Below are 22,341 nucleotides of genomic sequence, written 5' to 3' on the forward strand. Positions count from 1 at the left end.
TTCCAGCATTCAATGAAAAATACCACTTCGTTTCCTATACTTTACTTTATTGTCAATCTATTTCTTCAAATAACGATTCGTGTTGCCATTTCAAGGGCTCGTACCCCACGCTTGTAGTGTTCGGGAGAAGATATCGCGCAAATAGTTCTAGTGTTTGTGCCTTTTCTATTTTAACGAAAGAAGACAAAATATCTGTAACAAAATAATCAAAAAAGCTATACTTTTTTGGGCTCAAAATCCTTCAAACAACTAATTTTACGAAATAAATTGCAACCAACTTAATGATTAGAAGACTATTATAAATGAGGAAGTTACTTTATCTGGTTGTCTAGAACACTTGGGAAAAATAAACTAGGTACTACATCAAACGAAACTTATAAGCTTAGAAAAAGGAGGATAGAGTAATTTTTGACGTCCATACATACTAAAGCTAGTATTATAATATAACTTACCTAAAAGTGGTGGTTTGTGCGAATGTAAAGCACTGGGCACACTTACGACCAATTGGGCATCAGGAACCTCCTTTACATCACCCACTTTGCCCAATATTATCCTCTCGTATGGCTGCTTATTACAACCTGAACCAAAAGGGCACAATGGCTGTAAATCCACTGTTACCTTCAACCAGTACCAAGTTGCCATATACTCAACTCCCCATTTAGGAAATATTATATTTTTAACAGCGGCAACATTGCTTGGAGCGTTTGTACACCACACTGCAACAAGGCAGTTGTCAGAAAGGAGGTTTTGTACTGGTATTGCTGCTATATCCTCATTGTACATCATTGAATAACTAAAAGAATACTTTTAAATTGTTTAATCTATTTACATACAAAAAATAACAGAGTTTCCATGTAATTTATTCTCATGAATCCTTCACCTGCAATCTGCATCCTATGATTTATTGGAATTAGGATCATATATTAGACTTGCTTAAGTTCATTTCTGCATGGCAGGGTTATGGCATAATATGCACCTCACCTTTAAATAGCTTAAGTTTTAACAAATTTTGAAATTCATGTCTTAAAAAGTATTATTACCTTAATTTATCATTAGAATTCTTTAGTCTTCTTATGTATTTATTCCACCAAGGAGGATCAGCTACAACTATGTCAAATTTACTACCTTCCAACTTCTGGCATTGCTCTTTTACATCTCCACAGCGGAATCTTAAACATTAAGAACATCATTAAGTCACTTAGCATCAAAAAGGGTTGAATATTTCATAAAAAGCATTTATTAGTCTGGTAATTATTATAAATAATAAAGCTGAATGGAAAAATGTAAGCAAACTATAGAATAAAAACAACTTCTGAACTCCCATGGAGCAAAAATATAATTTTTGATCCTTTTTTTGTGATGAAGGCACTACATCCCACACTAAAATATTTACAAAAAACTTTTATTTGAAACCATACCTTGAATTATATGGCACCAAAAAGTCCTTTCCTTGTATTCGACACTTAAGAGATGTTTCAGAATTATTACCCCCGTTTACACCGGTCAACTCAAATATGGTTGATTCAAATAATTGTTTAGAAAGATCTCTTACACCAGATGTGTCTATCAATTTATATTTACTTTTGAGGCTATCCATTATTTTAAATGGAACTTCTTGCTTAAACTTTGCATAAATACTTTTTACTAAAACAGTCTGAAAAGCAAAGGAATTTTAATCTTATTATAACATTATCATGTTGGAGGGCATTTTTGTGTCAACATTAATCTTTCTATAAAAATAAATAAAATTTTAAAATGGGATAAAACTTACCTCTTTATTTATAATATCAGAATTGTGACCCCTTTTTCTACTAACTTCCATTTCTTTTTCGTGAACTATAGAGAAAAGTTTTGCTAAAACGCTGAATGAAGCCGATTTATTTTCATTCACCGTTGTGTTGTTATAAACGCCGGTTATATATTCTCTGTGATCAATCAAATAGCAATCATCTTGTTTAAATAGTAAAGCCATGGTTAAAAAGGCGTCGAACTGTTCTACAAAATTGTAATGTTTCTAAATTGCAAGTGTCGTAATTTTATTATGTTGATAGTATGAAATATTAATGTTTAAAACAAGTGGTTATACTGTGTCCGTTCACACATAAAATCATTAAAATACATCGAATACACAACAAATAAAGAACGATTTACATTACGATCAGCTGAACTCAGCTGTCATTGTTTTATCAGTAATTATTTTCCTTTCCCGCTTACACTAGAGTCGAACATATCTATCTGTTTCTTTCTACTTTGTTTACATGCAATGACATAGCAAACAAAGAATCCAATATTGCCACTGCGAGATAGTATAAATTTTTGGTCATGGTAGTTTCCATATTATAGCAAAATCCTTAATCATGTCTATACTCAACGCAAAATGTATATTAATGGCAAGAATACAAAGTAAATTCTGTATGAACTTTGCGTCTCGAATCACATTGCAAATCAGAGGAAAAATTGAAATTTTAATTTAAATAGTAACTTTTTATGGTTCAAGCGTTCCAACCCGCTAAGTTGCTGTCAACTGTCAGATCGTCAAATACGAAACGAAGCCAAAAGCAAACCAAGTTGTGAGATTCACAATAGCTTGTTTCGTTAATTCAACGGTTTGTTGTAAATAATTTTGATAGCTTGCTATTTAATAGCAAACTCGGGTCCTAAACATAGTGAAAGTACGTGAATGTTGTATGTCCTTATTCATTATTTGCTAATATTTAGTGAAGTTTTTATATAATATTTGAAGAAAACAGTTTTTGTAACAAGTTGATGACGATGTTTTGTATTCTACGATCTTTTATTTAGATCATGGCTGTTAATAAAGGTAACTTCCTTTGATATATAATCTAATAAGACTTAATTTATTTGATAAGTTGTATAACATTTAACATAGAGATGGCCTCGTTTTTCAAGAACGCCGACTCGGTTTTGTAAATAGCTAGGTGTAGGTCGCTAAAAAATATAGCCTCCCGGTTTTACCGGTTTACACAGATACAATAAACAGAGTTATGTTTCATTCATGATCATTTTAATATATTTATTTAATAGTGAGATTAATTAATAAATTACTTTATGGTGCATTATAATCTTGTGAATCATTTAATTGTGTGTCAAAGTATTTTTTTTTTAGATGCTGTTTGCATAAGCATCATCTATAAATATGTATTACTTAACACTAATAACACTACTATTCTCTTGGAGGCACAACATAACATATAATTCACATCATTGTTGTGATCATTCCCATGAAGTAAATTCTAAGATTACTTTTAAACATCAATGATGAGTACTTATGAATCTGTATTCAGTTTATTAGTATTCTTTTTTTTTTCATGTGGTTTGTTCATTTTGTACCTAGACAGTTTCAATGTACATAGTATTTTAAAAGTATCTTTATTTATTTGATTTATGTAAAATGGTAAGAATAATTCTAGAAAAATTATACTTAGTTTTTTACATGCAATAAACAGTCATCTTATTATTTTGAGATATTTCTGTATTTATAATTATTATCATTATAATTTGTACTGTATTTGTTAATTGTAAAAGTAATTTCATAAAGAGATGTATTAAAAAAAGGTAAATAATACAAAAATAAATATAATCACAGTGATTTGAAGCACTCATTCATTTATTTGTCCAATTTCATCTGGGTCATTTCATTCATAGTATTGTGTTTTGAATAACATACATAAATCCCATCCATTCATCCAAACACGCACATTTATAATTACTGTCAATAATTTAAACCAATGTGGTTCTGCAAAATATTAACAATTAATTAGCGATAAATAGGCTATACTATTATATTTAAATCAAAAATAAAAGATGAAAAAACAAATTAGTTAATTAACAAATAGGTGGTGTTGACCGTGAAAACACCTTTAATTTCCCTTCCTAAAATTATCTTATCTGTATACTCAAATATAGTGACACTTTCAACAAAGGGATTACATGAATATATCTCATCAGTCATATCTCCTAACTGATAATATTTAGTACTCAGATCATTTTTAACTAAGAGACTTTAAATAAATATGTATTCAACATTATCTTGAAAATTCATTATATAATTACGTTAGTCCAAAATTCTACTTCATCAAATTAAGTGAGGTAAAAAAATCGCTTAAAAATTAACGACGGAGTCGAAATAGTGCGCGTGTTCATTGAAGGAACCATAAAAGTTGTAGAGAGCAGAGATCGGGAGCGAATATTGATTAGGGGCGGGTGCGCGAGCGTGCGGCGCGAGGGGAGACGAGCTGCGCGCGCCGCCGCCAGTGCGCCCATGTGGTGCCCGCCGCTGCGACCCTCCATTGCCATCCAAATCATACACTAATGTTAATTCCACGAACTGTCCGCTGTTCCTGCCTATTTCATCCACGGCCGCGTGTCTCCATCATGTGAGACCCGTCCGCGACCACCTCTCACGCATCCTCACACATTACCGACGGCAACGTAAAAATCAATAAACCTCATAGTGAAACTTGAATATTGCATTTTTATATGAACAGTGCCTATAATGTAGTCGCGCAGCGGTGCCCAGTGAATTCCAATAGTGTATTTGTATTTCAGTGGAGATTTAAAAAGTTACCGATGTTCAATCACAAGTTACCGACTGACTTTCCAATGCAAACCCTTCGTAAGAAAACCAGCCCTTGCAAATGTGAGTCCGTAACGTGTTAGCTCAACTAAGCTTCTTGATCACGATGTTTTTCTCTACTTTTGATATGACGGTAATGCGGTGTTGTTAGATAGCGCTACATGTTCCCAACCACGTTATTCGCATATTACTTAGCTTTATTATATTTTGCGGTATATGTTGTAACCTGCATGTATCGGCTATGTCACCTACTAACTGTACGTGGACGGCGCTCGCTCAGTGTGCTGCTAGTCCTTGTCATAATGAGTGACCCCCGTGGTGTTTTGGACAGAGGGTGTGTTGTGGGCCCGTGGCGGATGTGGAGCGGCGGTGCGTCGAGGGGACTAACTCCATAACTTGCTATTTGTCGGTTTGTACGGGAAATTATGCAGGTGTGTCATTTCCAGCATCTCTTACGGCAGTTCGGTGAGTACATCTGTCCTTAGAGCAGACAGTCATGCTTGTGTGTGTTCGTAACAATATCTTGGCATGTACCTACTCTTCTCATTACTCCTGTTGGCAGCTTCGTTTATTATTTTTAATTAATGCCGCTACTGTATTCGTTAAAACTTTGTCTGCTTAATTATCTTACACATATCAATTTTGAATGAACTGAGCACAATGAGTATCGTCTATAATATATTACACGAAACAATTCAGAGCACTTTTCTCTCGTGAACGTGTTTTTAATTACTATGTTACTGTATTCGGATGTCCGGTTATTGTATTTAACTATTAATAGGTAGTCTCTAATATTATCATAATACTATATTGTACTACATGTGCAAAAGCATTCCCGATAAAAATATTCGCAGCAATAAAACACTTACGGTATTTGATTAACCGAATAAATCTGCCTCTTATCAGACGCTCGCCTGAAAAAAGCAGGTTTAATAAACAGACTCTTAGCGTTAGCAGCATTCTGTAAATAGAACTTCAACAATGTAACACTGAATTCCATGACTAGACTAACATCTCGTCCTCAAAACAAAGCTTGTTCTTTCGTAAATAACATACATATCTCTAAGTATATGGCATGCAATGATTGCGCAGTATGCATACAACATTCTCGGCGCATTTCCTAACACTTTTGAACGAAATTAAAAGTATATCACCGTTTTGAAAGAGGTCGCATCAGACAGGTGCCGGCGGGCCTGCGACAATCGAGGATCTAAATTTAAAAACAGGAAATTCAATTAAACTGGGAATGATGCACCGTAAACAGGGGCCAAAATAGGACACCCGAACTCACTTTTATTTTGCGCTGTAACTACTCCAGTCGCGTTGTTTGTGCTCCACGGAAAGGTGTAAAAATAAAACATGACATTGAAAAAGATGGAATCAAAAAGTCTGATTAACAAAGGTGATGTAATTATGTTAATGAGTGTTATGTGTGTGCACTTGTGCTTACTAACGTGCTTTATTATATTTAGACTTGATTGACTTGCTTGACTAACGACTACGGGATTGTTTACTATGCGATGCTTGTATTATCGCGGCATATTCATTCTGATTATGCCTGACAAAGATAATGTATGAAAGTCCTATATTCTGAAAACAATGGCTGTTTGACATTGGCATTAAAGTTCAAGTCATTGGCCTTTGTATGATATGTGTGTGTTTTCGAATGCCTTTGCGGAATAAGGAGTTTGACAGTATTAAAGTTGTGTCTTCCTTTAGGCCGTTTATGATTACGATAGCCGAATAAATAACAAAAATTCTTTGTTGAAATCCTTGGCCCAGAACGTTGTGAAATACTTCACTACGAAATTAAAACTCATTTCTTAATAACAAAGAAATTACTCATACTTTGTTCAGATTAACGTAGACTAGTCAGTGGTGCGGCAGATACGCGGTACTCTAAAACAATCAGTTTGAGAGTAATGTGAAAAGATTTTGACAGCGTCTTAACACACCTATTCCAACCTCATTTTGCCCATTTCATCCGAAATGGAAGACTTAGGTCAAGTTAGATACGTACTGATACCTTCTTTCTGCAAGCTATCAAATCAAAATCCGAACGTATAGGGTAACGAAATTAGGATCTGCTCCCCTATCCTGAATAGTAAGAAAGATAAAGTTGGAGATGTTTAGTTAGAGATACATAGTTCGTAGTAAATGTCTAACTACAATACAAACATCACGTTATCCAGACAAGAACGAGCCGGGCCGGTTTCTCGGCGAAGGCGTGGCGTTCCGAGCGAAGCTGATCGGCGTGCTCGAGGTGCCCGAGGCTCGCGGCGACAGGATGTGCCAGGAGGCGCTGGCCGACCTCAAGATGGCGATCCGCGCCGCCGGCGAGCACAAGCAGAGGATACAGGTCCACGTCGCCATCGACGGCCTCAGGCTGCGCGATGATAAGACTGGTGTAAGTGGTACTCCATTGTAGGTATAGCTTGAAAGAACTCGGTTTAGTATAAATTTTACCTGTGAAACTGGGGGTTCTCTTAAAATAGTTTAAGATACTTTGCCTCTCGTTTTTGAGTTTTAGTATTCGTTTTTAGAGAGGCAACAGAAATATATCAGGCTGACGGTGGAGCCCTAGTAATAAGGTTCCGGTACCACCACGCTTTAAAGTTATATGACTATGGTTGTGGAAGCGGGAAAGCACAACACACAGCGTAGAGCGGCATCTCTCTTTCACAGCACTTCACTAATATTATTTTTCACATAATTAATTATTATTCTAACTTGATTAATATATTTCGAGTGTACGTCCAGTAACGCGTACGGATTCACCAACTATATGAACTGAAAAATATAGTTCAAAATGAATAAGCAAATAAAACTGCAGGTTTATTTCGTTGCAGACTTAAAATGTTGTTTTAAAGACTGGTTTTATTGACTGGAGTATTACGTAACTAGGGTTAATAACTTAGCAAGGCTAACCAGCTAGGGTAAGACGAGCATACTTTGAAATTTCTTACAAAACCCACATGTAGTCAACTCGGTACAAATATTTACATTGTTATCGCGGTCCGCTGTTTAATAGCAGATTATTTATAGAGTATGTTGCCAGTCTTATTACATTGAACCTTCCTTTTTTGCACAGTTTGGACTTTTTATTCGAACCTTTGAATACTAAATCGAGACTCAAGTTTAAGATGGCCCTTTTCGGATGGGAAGTCATCAAATGACTTCTCCCGTTTTGGGGAAGGGAGAGACTTATACAGACTACAACCCACGCGTTCGTTCCTGTCCTTTGTGTGCCCTTAGGATACGAAACCCAAATAAATAATATTTTAGACTCTTTCTTTATTTTAGATTAATAACCTAGATTCCCTGTCCCTCACATAACTGATATTTCACAAATATTTTACAAAAGTCCACGATTTTTTGCCGTATGTTTATAGCTTGTTTGTGTTATCCAGGACTCGCTGTACCACCACCCCGTGCACAAGATATCGTTCATAGCGCAGGACATGACGGACTCGCGCGCCTTCGGCTACATATTCGGCTCGCCCGACACCGGACACCGGTTCTTCGGTATCAAGACTGATAAAGCTGCTAGTCAAGTAAGATCTATACCTTTATAAAATGTTTAAACATATCCAAGGATTCATAACACCGCTTCTTGGAAATAATCTGCTGTTTTCAAAAAAGCAGCAGTCATTTCCCCAGTATGCAATCAGCCTGCCATAGCAATTAGGATCAGCTGACAAATGCTCTTTCGATAAAGCTGTGGTATATTTTTTTTTCAATAAGAAATCATCCCTCAATAACATTTTGGGTCTGGCTATTTCCTATCAGAAGTCCAATGCTGTTATTCAGAATAACCTAGTTTTATGAAGACTACTTGATATGTTGGAAATCGAATATTTTCATGAGCATGACTTCAATTTATGTCCTTTTCTCAAAGTTCAGTACTCGGTTGAATATATAGAGGAACTGAGCATCACATGAAAGGGCTTTAAGTTACTGTTACTATATTAAATTATTAAGAAGTTATAGAAAAGAGATTCCCGCAGTAAGGAATTTAATCCTTATGTCGCGGGGGATTTTACAATCATACAAATCACATGCTTAAAGACACCCAGACTCAGAACAATCCTGCTCCCTCAAAGTTATAACTAGAAGTTTACTGATGATTTAAAAAAGGTTTTATAATCACTAGACATGAATAAATCCTCGCCGTAGGGATTTGAACGCCAGTTACCTTTAACCATTAAACTATTATTGAAGCAATTCTACTAAACATGAAGATGACAAGAATTTATATTTTTTACCCTTTTCTTGCTTGTTTTTGTACTAAATCATTTAAATTGTTGTTTATAGGTAGTTATAGCGATGAGAGACTTATTTCAAGTTGTGTTTGAGCTGAAGAAGAAGGAGGTGGAAATGGCGAAGCAGCAGCTAGAAGGCAAGACGGTAACCAGCAGCTTGGTGCGGCACACGACCAATACGTCCACTGAAAACAAGGCTAAGGTAAATTAAACTTAAGAAAAGCGCCCTCCTACCACAAAATCTAGAGAAACTGTGTTCGTGATGAAAATGTTACAAAAATTATTGATAGACATTTGTAGGCCGACTGCTGACACTGCAGAGCCTCCTTTCTTGTTTTCTCATTATCCTGGTGTAAGGATAACGGAGTCCAGAATTTTGTCAAACAAACGAAAAGAGAAGAATTTTGTCAGAACGAATCCAGTTTGTCGTTTAAAGAGAGGTATCGGAGGTGGTATATCTCGTCCGAAGACTGTCAAAGTGGACGACGTCGAAGCAGGCGTCCAGCAACTCATCTTAATTTTTCGCGCGTCTGAATGTCATTTTGCCCAGATTCAGGTTCGGTTTTTGGACGTTCGAGTGCTCAAGGACGGCTGGAGGTTACGTCCGCGACGTGCCTGTACACTTCTTGTCTCTATTTAACGCTTAACCTATAGAAATGGCATTTCGTTACGATAGGTCTTGTTCGCCATACATTCATTAAAATCCGTTAAATGAATAGTTTGAGTTTACACTTAAAAAAAATGTATTATTCTCAGAAAAAACCTTAATATGATTTCTTTCTCAATAACTTTCGTGCTGTGTACTTAATGCCGAAAAACGTGAAACTAGCCTAAAATTTTGATTAGCATCATTAATTCTAAAGTATTTTTATGGGGAACTAAATCCCACCCTACATTTTGGGCTTAAAATTAGCCGGCTCCCGCGTGGTAAACATACATGTTAGGTAAACTACACACGAACATAAAAAATATTTTGCGTTCCATAGATTTCTAAGCGGGCTGTTTTCAAAACAAGAGTGCCGCTATCAAAAAGTAATGCGGCGCTGGATGTTTTGGAGAATGGTTACAAGATTATTTCGTTGTCAGGAACTGATCAATCCAAATATCCTAATTATCCGAAAATCTTTTAGTCTTGTGTTCGTAACCTAGTTATTCGCACATGTCTTTCGAGTCAGTTTTCGATCGGAACTGGCTGAAGTAGGTCTATGGGGTGGGAAAATTATAAAACACATTACGACGAGAACTGCAGAAGAACACGAAGAATAAGAAGTATATTGCTCCTTTAATGAGGATTTTTGGACCTGGAATTACTGTTATGTGATCCTACGTTAGTTAGTCAGCCTTACCCGCGACTCAATTCCACATTTTGCAATGTAACAGTCTGGTGAAGCATTCAGAGCCTCCTAAGGCTAATTTCAAGCATCGATAAAAAAATGTGCAACGATTATGTGTGTTATTTAATAAATGAAGTAACAATAGCGAAATCGTGATGAATATTATTGTGTATGAGTCAATCGATTGTTGTGTCCGTCGTCAAAACATTGGAATACTGGACATTGCTGCTGCCGTCGTAGCGTAGGTCGGGCACTCATTGTGGCTGTAATAAAATGTGGCTTCTCACTCCAGAGTGGACTGTGAAACGGAGGAAAAAGGTGCAGTGTTGCTATTGTGTTCTGTAAATTCTTGCTGAAAAAGTTTAACGTGATAAGATATACTAGTGCGGAAAAGTTGTGTAGTTTTGGATTTTTTTATGATTCTGTACTTATCTACCAAAACTGTTATCAAGTATCAATTTACTAATAATTTTGAAAGTTAATCTAATAAAATGTTTTCATGGCGGACAATTCGATATAAAAAATATCGTTACAAAAAGGTAGGTGTTACTCTGTACTGTCATCCTTCAGTCACTCGTTACCATTGTGTCAATTTTCATTAAAATGTGTCCAGCGGTTCCGACGAATTAACGCACATAGATAGGCATTAATAATTCATATACTGTTATGGTACTAGTCTTTACTTTTTATGTCATGTTCGACCAACGCGTCATCTAATTGTTATTCCGAGCGGTGACAGCATTAATCACTATAAAAAATAAAAGTCCAAGTCTGCCTCTCCTACGCTAATTGCCAATTTCCCTCAATTGAATCTACATGAGCGGGATTCAAAGTCACTTTATCCATATCTTGCGGTCATTACGTGTTTAATAAAAGTAATTGATAAACGGAACGAGTAACGGAGGATGTAATAAGAGTTGGTTTTCATGCATTTTGTTGTATGTTTATTTATCGGAACGAAAAACAAGTTAGGTTATAACAGAAATTTTAAACATGCAATCATGCAATCCATACCATTGTTAGCAGATTAACTATGATAATAAAACAAAGTTATATTACTAAAAAAATAACAAATCTATTGATTTAATGAATGCAACAGAGGCAGTTGGGGGGAGAAAATATCGAAAGTAGCAAAGTGTGTCCACAATAAGGAGAAGGGAAGTGCGAATACGAGAATTAGTCCAAATTTTCAAAGCATTTGTTTGTCTATTGTGTAATTTCGTAAATAGAAACTAAGAGTTCGGGTTCCGTAATATAGATATTTCGTAAATATATAATCGAAGTGTTTTATAAAATACCACTAACTTATAGATTTGATTACGTTTGTTTTGGAAAATAGAAGCCCACACCAATTCAGTTTTAATTTATTTCTTTATTTTCTTCTGCATACCATTTCACCTTCCAATAGTTTTACCAGATTCTGCCGAATTTTATTTTTTTTAATTTTTTCATGGACCTATCTTCACAGTATCCCATAGTGAGATTGACCGTCGAAATTGTAATACCTAACGTTACCAAAGATGAACGCATTAAATTCAACACTTTCTTAAAAATGAACCAGAGAAAAAAACATGTAAATCAATACATTATTCAGCGTGTTCGGTGTTACATTGGTTTTTTTATATTTTCCAAATGAATACACGAACGTAATTAATCTTTCAGCCGCACGGACACAGACGTATCGATTAGTTATTTTTAAGCCACCTGAAGTCTTATTCTTTACCTATTTTTTAAATTATAGAAAAATAGACCCAATTTTGTCACAGTTTAGATTATAATTTTGTTAATTCTGTCGCAACCAAGTAGAAGATAATATCTGGTATCATTTGGTGTCACGCAACCTCAAAACCGTTAACATGCAATATTGCTCCTTTGCAGTATCATTAAATGAGCTGGCAACATTTGTATTCATGTTGCCAAAGTTTGGCAATACTTAATTATTGTATGCCATGATAGCTTTACTTTTAATCGCTGTAATTAGCCTATGTATATTCTATCATAAAATTGAATGTATTCATTATTTCCATTTTCTATTAAAATAAAACTAAACTCGTTATTATGCGTAGACAGCCATACAGTTAGGCATTGCGCCAATTTTCCTCAGTCATTTTATGTTTCTACATGTCTTTGACGGAAATGGCACAAGGGCGTCGCCAGCCGATGGCGCAGGGGGGGCAAGTTGACTTTACTTACTACAATTCATACTTTTCTCATTCTCTATGAATGAGAAAAGTAGGTATGAATTGTAGGTATCTGTGACAGTACAGAGTCCAATGTGTAAACTACAGGAGCACGAGCTCTTGACTATGCAATAAAAAACTTGTAAATAAGTTATAATAATATTTATTAGAAAAATAGAATAAAAAGGAGTTTGAATTTGAATAAGTGTACAGCGTACAGCGTATTTTGTTTAATTATCAGATTTTAATATTATATGGTCGTTGTTTGTTTATATTAGGTTAATTAAAATATAATTTTCGGGGATTCATTGTAAACTTCTCGACACTTTATTATTAAAATCTTGTAAGTTTCCATGTATAAGTTTTCGGTGCACACTCATCATGGCCAAACCATTGAGGCGATTTTCACTCATAGTGCTTCTTAGCCAGGTTTTTAGTCTCCTGAGGCTGCTAAACGATCGCTCTACCGTACACGTCGTGCATGGAAGAGCGATCAAAATTTTTAACGCTTTTTCCGTGTCGGGAAAGAGGTTTTTGCTTCTTTTAGGATATCAACAACCGTTTGATCTGTTGAGTTTGGTTTATTATACCAGAATTGCTGCCAAAGCTCGATTCAATTCAATTTTTATGTTTGGTAAATTATAAAACTGAGCAATAGTTTCGCAAGTTTCTGTGAGATTTTCGACTGACATCGTTTGCATTTGTGCGGGGTGTAATTTAGATAAAGCAAATGATGGAGTATTTTCTTCAGCAAAGCGTGTTTCAAGCGATGTAATAACGGAGTCCAAGTATGGTATTATTAATGATCTTTTCCAGAATTCTGAAGGGCTTTCTGCTGGGTGATTGCTTCGATGACGTTGTTTCCCAACAATGCGCGGCATTGAAGTGATATCCTCCTCCAGGCCGGATATCGGATATCGGAAATTAATAGTTATTTTTTTAGCATTTTAGAATGAGAAACTGTCTAAACCGCATGGAAGAGGGTAGCACTTTTGTATCTGATCCGACGTAGACGACAAGGAAACACCGGCCCCATTGTACATCCACCCCGTGTTCTATTTAACCATTTTTTTATAAGTATCATTCGCTATAAATATTTTACATAATACCTATCAGTGTTTCTTTGTTTATTTTATTTAGCGTAATGTGTAAACGCATTACGCTAAATAAAATATTCAATTTTTCATAATCTATAATTTTTACCAAAACATATTACAATAACGGCTCAAGATTGTTTCGTCGGTCTTGACTCTCATGTTACTGATGTTACACTGTTTATATTGCATTCGTGTGATTCGCTACGCACCATAGACAATGACGCACTCTTTTACCTAAACTTGAGCGCAATCATTTTGTGAATGCTCTTAAGAGTGGAATTGGTGAATTCATTCGAGTTTCAACGCATGGGAATGATTGTTCAAGGCTTGAACTTCAAGCGAATCTAGTCAAATACTTAGGACTTTGGTTGCGTGATATTTGGCAAGTTTTTAGAATCTCTAGGGGGGGGCAGCTGCCCCTTCCTGCCCCCCCTTGGCGACGCCCTTGAAATGGCAGACGCGGGAGAAAACCAATTTCCTTTATAAAGACAGCTTGAGCACAATTGATAGTGAACGACCTTGATTGAACCTTCCCATATACAGGAGGTACACTTTATGATAATCTAGTTGTAAATAAAAAAACGTCAGACTAAATATAATCTCTCTAAGCTTATCGACTAGCCTTGTGCAAGAGGTCGATGACCGAATAAGGATAACAATTATTTTATGTTCACAATGATCCATCAGCCACACGACAATGGATACTTTTAATCGATAATCAACTTTATTGTATTGCAATAAAGACTATAAAAAACATATTTTTACTTCTTGTTGCGGTACACTATACAATCAACATTAAGTTTAAAATATTCACAACAATATAGTCTTTATTGTGTAGTGTTAAAGATAAATATCGTATAAAGGTTAACTGTGAGCTTGTTGAGAATAAAATTGTAAAATTGTACTTGAGTGCATCAAACGTCCTTCTCAGATAAGAGAATAATAAGTTGTTAAACTTTTATCTTACTTGTCGGACAGTCGTAATTATGTATTAATAAATAAACATAAATTATTTGTATCAATACAAGTACTGAGTTCATGGTCAAGGTATCAAAGATTGTCATTCATCCAGGGCATTGATTTTGAACTCAATTTTTTATTAGTTAGAAAAATATATTGCCTTTTTAGGTATATTAAATGGACTAAAATTTTATTCCTGCCTTGCTGTTAAAATGATAAAATACAATTCGAATAGACTTTAGTCACTGCGGTGTTAGAGAACTTAATACACTTAAAACAACAAAGAAAAAGCGTAGTGACTATGTTTATACCTTCCATATATGGTATGGTTCATGCCTCATACGTTCCCTATTTCCCCCTTGGTATAGGTAGTCGTTAAGCGATCTGAAGACTATACCCCACTGTGGAACGATGATTATTATTATTACCACGACATACAAAACAGCTTTATAATATACACACATTAACAAATTAATTAATACACAAATAAATACTAATTCCTGATATATTATCTTAAGTGGGTACATTATTTGTCGATAGCTTTAAATTATTGGGTATGCTGTACTGTATTATTGTAAATATACTACAACTCTCATACATGCAGTCGGAGCTATTTATAACTGGTGCTTATAATCAATCAATTACTACTGATAAAAACAAACGATAAAATGCAATATCAATTAGGAGTCAATGTCGATATGAAATAGATGGTCACACAAATCTGGATTGATTGAACTTGTTGATCTTTGCGTATAAGCTAATTGATGTATGGAAATTTTGCATGCACTCGAAAAGTTTAGCCAAAGGTTAAATTGTGTCCTATATTTTTGATCGCGGTCTTGCCTGTGTAGGTGGTCGGTTTTGTAGCCAAGACATAAGCATGTCCTTTTTTGGATTGAAGTATCGAAAAATCTGGCGGATCATCTTATTGTTTTACCTTTACGGATACAAAGATGAATTTAAGTGCAGACTTACAGTGAGCTCTTTATATACGTTAGAAGTACCTATACCTTTTAAATTCTGGATAATCCCAACTGGACTTCCTCCGCCCAGAGGTAATCCGAACTCTTAGTCACACCATACCTCACATTATACTGTGATTAACAAGAACCTTCCACTTCTATGTCTCCACAGAGTATAACATCTACGGAGGCGACCTCATCGACGTCTAAAGCTGCAGATATCGGCGCGGAAGGCGGCGTCGCGGAGCTGGTGGACCTGGAGCAGGAGCTCAGCTCCCTCCGGCGGGGACTGACGCAAGTCGAGGGTCTGACCCCTTCCAACGACCCATTTGGGACTCCTTCACTGCGATACCCGCACAGGTAATATTAAAGGTTAAGTGCATGATGTAAAAAGCAGGGTGGTGATTTTTGCCCAGACTGGAGTATAATAGTTCTCTCTCTCCAGCGAGATTTGATGCGGTTCGACGGTCTACCTTCATCCAAAGATGATACTAGAGACTTGTTGTCACACTGTTTACTTGGTTATCACACAGGTAGTATTGAACAAAAGAAGATTGGAAGCTGATTGTGAAAATCTTAGTTACGAGAAGTGCTAAAAAACCTTCCCTAGCAGTCAATATTTGTTTAAAACACACTTGTATGCGTCTAAAATATATCTGATCCAGTTCTTGCGTCCCTTCAATAAACGAAAAATTACACATACAGTGTCGAGTGATATCTCTATGTTCGTTGCTTTTCTCACCTTCCAATACCCAAGAATACCTACGTATCGGTTTTAAAACTTAAAATATATACCTCAGAGTTGAGTTTTATTGTCCTGCTAAAATATCCTACCTTGCTCTTATTCAAGGCAAGATCAATAAAAACTCTTGGCAAGCATCCAGTAACAATATAACTTGGCGGATATATCGGTTATTTAGTTTTAGTATTACGACATTTAATTATTTGGGTCATGAGACAAATAAATGCGTTATGTGAAACTTGGGAATTTGAGACAATACTTATCGTCTTTGCTTAATTCTTTATGTTCTCTAAAAATTGGAATTTTCTTTCCATCTTGCCATATTTTTTCGGAAAACGAATTACCTAACACGAATGGTTTCAAAATCTAAGGGTCTAAACAGTCGGACCCCATTTCAACATTCACATTTACATTTGACTTAGTCCGTTTTTAGAGTAGAGCCAAATAGTTAAAATCATGAAGTAAAGTAAGTATGAAGTCGGAGTACTCGAGAAGACAATTCCAACAAATTTAAACTCAATTATATTTTAAAGCGGAGCTCCACCTTTCTACTCTAGCACAAGCACAGCTCTATGTCATATCCTAGTATTGCATTATCACATACTATATTATACTCCCGAGTACTAGCTATCAAAACAACAGGATCGGTGAAACTGAATTAAACCTTATATTATCCATACATACTCGTAGATTATCATATCCACCCATACATTATCTCCAGAAGGGCCTCCTGCCCCCACCGCCGGCTACAGTAGCGGGCCCGCGCGGGGCCCGGGCCGCGCCCTCCACAACCTCCCGCGCAGTGTTCAGCCCCGGCAAGACCGCGCCCCCGCTCCCCTTCGACCTCGCCACCGTCGCCGCTGACTTCGAGCCCACGCCGCCCTCGTCGACAACCTCACGGAAACCGCGCCGGTTAGTAAACCTGTAGCTATTGTAAGTTAGATTTAAGGGATTGATGTTTGACTCCATACAGTGTATTGTGGCTTAAGATACCCATACACGTTATGACACACCTCATGAATTAACTTGTATATCATTACTGGGCCGTGGCACAATTCGGTTCACCTGCAACTGCACAGTTAAATTGTGCAGTTAAACTATGAGATGTATCGTAGCATGAATGGCTAGCTTTAGGCAGTATTAATATAGACAACTAATAAAAAACTTAAAGCTCACAACTAAAGGTTGAAAGCCGTTTGGCCACTTTATGGAGTATTTATTTAAAACGGATGGCTTCACTACCACACAAACTTTATTTAGTAGACGTGCGATATTGGCGCCATCTCCAAATGTTGTTAGTATGTAAAATATAAAAATGGCTCTGCACACAGTGGGCCCTAGCTTAGGCATGCATAAGTATGTTATTAAATAATTTTATCAACCGACTTCAAAACGAAGAAGGTTCTCAATTCGTCTGTTCTTTTATTTTGTTTATAACTCTCAGAACCTAGCCAGTTCATTACTGAATAAATTGATTTTGTTTATCCATTTTCGTTCTACATTAAATAGCTGTCATTTGGTGCCATAAAAATCATCAAGTTTTTATTTGAAGTCGGTTGTATGTTTTTGTTGTTAAAACAATATTATTCAAGTTAAGTTTATGTCGACGGCCAGTGTAAAGTCATTTGTTGAATGCAATGTGAAAGTGGATACTTTTATTCATAGGCGTAGGAATGGTTTCCTATCCATGTATCAACTGAGATATAAACCACTTTCGCATTAAAGATCTTATTATGTAATTATGTACTCGCGATCTCAAGACTCAATTTTCTAACTTTTCTAAGCAATATTTAAAAGTCTTAATTTCTTGAGTTTGCGAAAAAAACCTAGACTTAGTAGCCAATGAATGAACAGAAGTATTAATAATAATATATAAAACCTATTTATTTATGTAATATAAACAATATTAATTCAGCCTACTTATTTTAATCTATGTTCGTAACGGCCGTATGGACAGATGTAATGATTTATTTATCAATCAATTTTTTCTTGTAGTTGTGAAATTATTTTGGCAAAAGCTGTATTCTGTAACTTTATGTTCATGTTATGTGTAAGTGAACGACTGTTTTAGTACATTATTTATAGTGCATGACCCCTCAGGTACCCGCTTTCAATTGGATGTATTGAATATTATTGCGATACTATAAAAAAATCTAAATGCTGGTATTTTTTTTACTTTTTGTCTCTATAAAAATCGTTGACGATCGTTCGCAATATTATTCGAATACTTAGTAGAGCTCCCTGTGTGACGTCTGGTCTGTATGCTATAAGACTGAATTATGTGGACGTGACGCTTAACTTTACCTTAACGAGAACCGTTGTGACCCAAAGCATGCCGTAACCTCGCGAGTCGCCATTTACCGTGACGTCAGTATCGCTGAACAGTTCCCGCACGACTCGTTTTGCTCGGTTAATGCACAAACAAACGCACAATTCGGTTATGTGTTTAGACGCACGCTTAATCAATGTAGAACGATTTTTTTGTTTAATGAAAATTAAAATCAAGGATTACTTGTACATTGTAATGCTCAAGTAATACTAGAAGTTTAAATGAAAACTGCGTTATCACGTCTACATATACTTAGTATTATGGTGACTGCCTGTGTTACAGGTATGCCAGCCCAGCGCGTCAACGACGCAGTCGCTCAGTTACGACGTATTCACGGAACTAGACCCCCTCGGCACCGGCCGGAGTAAACCTTACGTTGACAAAAAACTCTTCTTTCAGGAGCTCAAAAATCCGCCAAAGAAAGTGCTCAAAGACCTCGTGTCCACACAGAGCCTTATATCAGACATATTGCCGGTGAGCACCGACACTAAGATAGAGCATTACGGGCCGGCGACGACGATGACGTCACTGTCGCGGCACTCGGGCGGCTCGGTAGCGATCGTCAAGCCGACGCAGACCGCACTGTTCTCGGGGAACTTTTTCTCGTCCGATCCGTTCGCGGAGACAGATCCTTTCGATAACACAGATCCGTTCTCGGACTCGTTCAAAGACGATCCGTTCACGAGCATGGCGGAGTTCCCCAAGGCGAGCGCGCTGCGGGTGGACGTGCGGCCGGACGAGCTGAAGGCCAAGCCCGAGCGCGCCGAGCCCGGCCCGCCGCCGCTCGAGAACGGCCGCAGCGTGTTCAACGGCCCGCTGCAGGTCTCGCTGCCGCCGGAGCCCGTGCCCAAGTCGCCGCGTCTGCAGAGACAGGTAACACAACACTACACCTGGCTAGATCAACCTAAGTATTTCTCAACATTTTTAGATGCCAAAGGTTGCGAGTCTGCTTTGCTTACTCTATTGCCCCGAACTGTATTTAAAAACTTGACTCATTGTAAATTTTTGCCTCTTAAATGTTTCCTCGCATTCATAAAATAAAAGTCTGCTCACTGAAACAAAAGCTAGTCAGCTCGACTGTTCTTTGACAAGTCTCTTTCAAATCAAACTCTCTAACCCAATAACTCGTTAAACCCCCCAGAGCACAGAGGGCAGCATGGTCCGCCAGCGGCCGCAAGCCCACAAGCTGAGCGTAGAGAGCGCGTCGCCACCGCCGCCGCTGCCGCCCAAGAAGGCGGGCGAGGTGGGCGGGGTCCGCCCGCCCCCGCGACCCCCACATGACCATGATGATGACGAGGGCCCGCCTCAGTTGCCCAAGCCCGCCATGCGACGGGAACCGCTGGTCAGTGTGTTATTCTAATAGCAACTCTATCTTAATATGTTAAGGTTGATTTGTCTTTGTAGTCAAGCATAAACGATATAAAGTACGGTTGGTAATCCTTAACAATTTAGATATTCTTTCAACTAAAAAAACAAGATTTTATAGATATTTTTAGTACTGAGTAAGCTGTATTTAGTGTCTATGAGAAGATGCTTCGCAACGAATTTAAGTCTAGAGCTACAGTTATTGCTTCCTGATTTTATGCTGATCTAATAAAAATAGATTTTGTTGTGTATTATGTTGCTTCAAAATTCAAATACTTAATATATGTATTTTCATAATCACTGTGTCGTATATACTCACCCAGGCGGACCGCAGCATGAAGCCGCGCCTGTCGTCGGCGGCCACGAACAGCAGCGAGGACGAGTACCTGACGCCGGCGCCGCCGCCGCTGCCCACCGCGCGCCGCTTCGACATCACGCTCAGCCAGCTGCTCACCTGCACCATGGACGAACTGGCCCACAGGTACTAATATACATGGGGAACTAACATAGTATCCTACTAATATTATTAACACGAAAGTTTGTAGGTAAGGATTTTGATCCTCTTTCACGCAAAAAACACTGAACGGATTTAGACGAAACTTGGTGCACAGAGAGTTAATAACCAGGATTTAACACACAGTTTTTATCCCGATTTTATGTTCCCGTGGGACTATTATGATCACAGGTCTACTACGCGCCAGTTTACTGCAGTTTAACAGAAGGAACATATAAATAATCTCCATCTCATCTGGCCCGTTCCAGGTTACGAGTCCCCGCCGCTACACTATCGTCTATGACTTTGCCGCAACTGACCGACTACCTCAGGTCGTACCTAGCTGCCGACAACGATAGAGCGGTAAGTTACGTTTATGTTAATAGTATAATTTAATTTATTATTATTTTATTTAAGGATAATTTATATTGCATAATAAGAAAATCGTTGCTTCTTTATTTGTAAAAATCATACTTGTGTAAGCCGCAGTTGTGAAAAACAACTGAATAATCATGTCATTGACCTCACATTAAAATTTTTGTTTCCTCTCAACAAAAACAAAAAACAACAGCGAACGCGGGAAAACAAAAAGGTAGACAATTTATCCTACCTTGCTTAGATTAGGAAATCGAATAACAATAATAATTCCTACAACTTGTTTCAGCATATACACGTTGAGCCTTCGACGAGGGTTGAAAAGGAGAAACCATTGACAGCTTTATCTGGCTATCGACCCCTAGCGGTATTCTCGACAAGCCAACACAGAACGACTTCAAACCACAGTTCGAAGACAACTTCACCCCAACAGCGGAAATCACGGACACATTTGTCGCAAACTTCGACGACTTTGACAAAAAAGCGAATGCTTCGTACGACCGATACGCGGCCTTTAGGGAAATTCAAGAGGAAGAGTTAAAAGCCAAGTCTATTTTAGACCCTATAGACATCTTAGAGGCGGAACCGAAGCAAGACTCAGACGAAAAGGAACTAACGGCTATAGATAATCTGATGAGGGCTAATCAAGATCGGGAAGTTGAGGCCAAAGAGCCAGCCCGTAGTCCTTTAAAAACTTTAGACGAATTGACGCTGGATTCCTTCAATATGTTCAGGAACTCCGTCAGTCCGAAACCGTCGCAGATTGACGCGAAAATTGAGGATATCAAGTCTGTGATGAAGACTCTTCAGATTGAGAAGGTCAGGAGGAGCACGTCACCGCGCGATAATGGTCACGTTGAGGTTAAACTGGAGAATACCAATGATAGGTATGTTACTAGATTTTACTCTTGATATTTTTTCTTTTGACATGTGGTCATTGTATTTTTTTTTGTCAGTAGACTGTATCTATTTGTGATGATTGGTTGTTTTTGAGTTTACTCTCTTCGTATGATAACGTCTATGTCTAATACTGAACTTAAAGATAAATAGATGGCGTTTTTCAATTCAAAATGTTTAAAGCATAATTTAATCGATTTAGATTCGAAGATTCTTTTGTACTATGACGAATACTAATGACTCATAAGTACGATTGAATATGCATAATGTATGCTCACGTCTTCATCCATAGCATTTTGTTTCCAGGTACGCAGCACTCCGCGAAATAACAATAACAGAACCACCACAAGACGAATTTGAATCCCTACCGCCTGAAGTACCCAAAGAACGAAAGAAATCCGACGAGAAATCTGATGGGTTCGACAACTCAGACTTCTTTGACTGCATCGACAATAGCTCGCTCTCTTTCACACACGTTGAGGACGCGTTCAGGAAGAGTCCTGTTGTGAAGGAGAGGGAAAGAGAGGAGGAGAAGAAGGTTGAGGAGGTTAAGAAGGAGTTGACGCCTGTTGAGCTGACGCCGTTGCCGGTCAGGGACCTGGCGCCGCCGCCCGCGAGACTCTCGACCGGGTCTATTAGTGATGTTGTGAGCGGGTCCTCGCCTGATACTAAAGGTATGTATGTAGATGTGGTAAAAAATTTGAAGGAATGTAGATTGTATAAGTTTTTTTGTACTTTAATTTTTTAG

At 37.4% G+C, this 22,341-nt stretch overlaps 1 protein-coding gene and 1 pseudogene across 1 annotated transcript; one reads left to right on the forward strand and one right to left on the reverse strand.

The window, feature by feature from the left end:
* Positions 1–26: 26 nt before the first annotated feature.
* Positions 27–2,333, reverse strand: LOC113503724 (methyltransferase-like protein 4). The gene is made up of 5 exons (XM_026885803.1): positions 1,772–2,333; positions 1,419–1,654; positions 1,041–1,169; positions 453–793; positions 27–192 (listed from the first exon to the last, which is right to left on the reverse strand). The coding sequence occupies exons 1-5, from the start codon at positions 1,970–1,972 to the stop codon at positions 53–55; spliced, it is 1,047 nt and encodes a 348-aa protein (XP_026741604.1). The 5' UTR covers positions 1,973–2,333; the 3' UTR covers positions 27–52.
* Positions 2,334–4,037: 1,704 nt separating this feature from the next.
* Positions 4,038–22,341, forward strand: LOC113501380 (annotated as a pseudogene).

The sequence above is a fragment of the Trichoplusia ni genome, chromosome 2 (assembly GCF_003590095.1).
Source record: "Trichoplusia ni isolate ovarian cell line Hi5 chromosome 2, tn1, whole genome shotgun sequence".
NCBI lineage: Eukaryota > Metazoa > Arthropoda > Insecta > Lepidoptera > Noctuidae > Trichoplusia > Trichoplusia ni.

Bases quoted from the DNA above. Each gene is read 5' to 3' on its own strand.
- LOC113503724 (XM_026885803.1), bottom strand. From the start codon at position 1,972: ATGGCTTTACTATTTAAACAAGATGATTGCTATTTGATTGATCACAGA. The intron at 1,655-1,771 runs GTAAGTTTTATC...TTTGCTTTTCAG, and splicing joins CTGATATTATAAATAAAGAG to ACTGTTTTAGTAAAAAGTAT. The intron at 794-1,040 runs GTAATAATACTT...GTATTCTTTTAG, and splicing joins AATTCTAATGATAAATTAAG to TTATTCAATGATGTACAATG.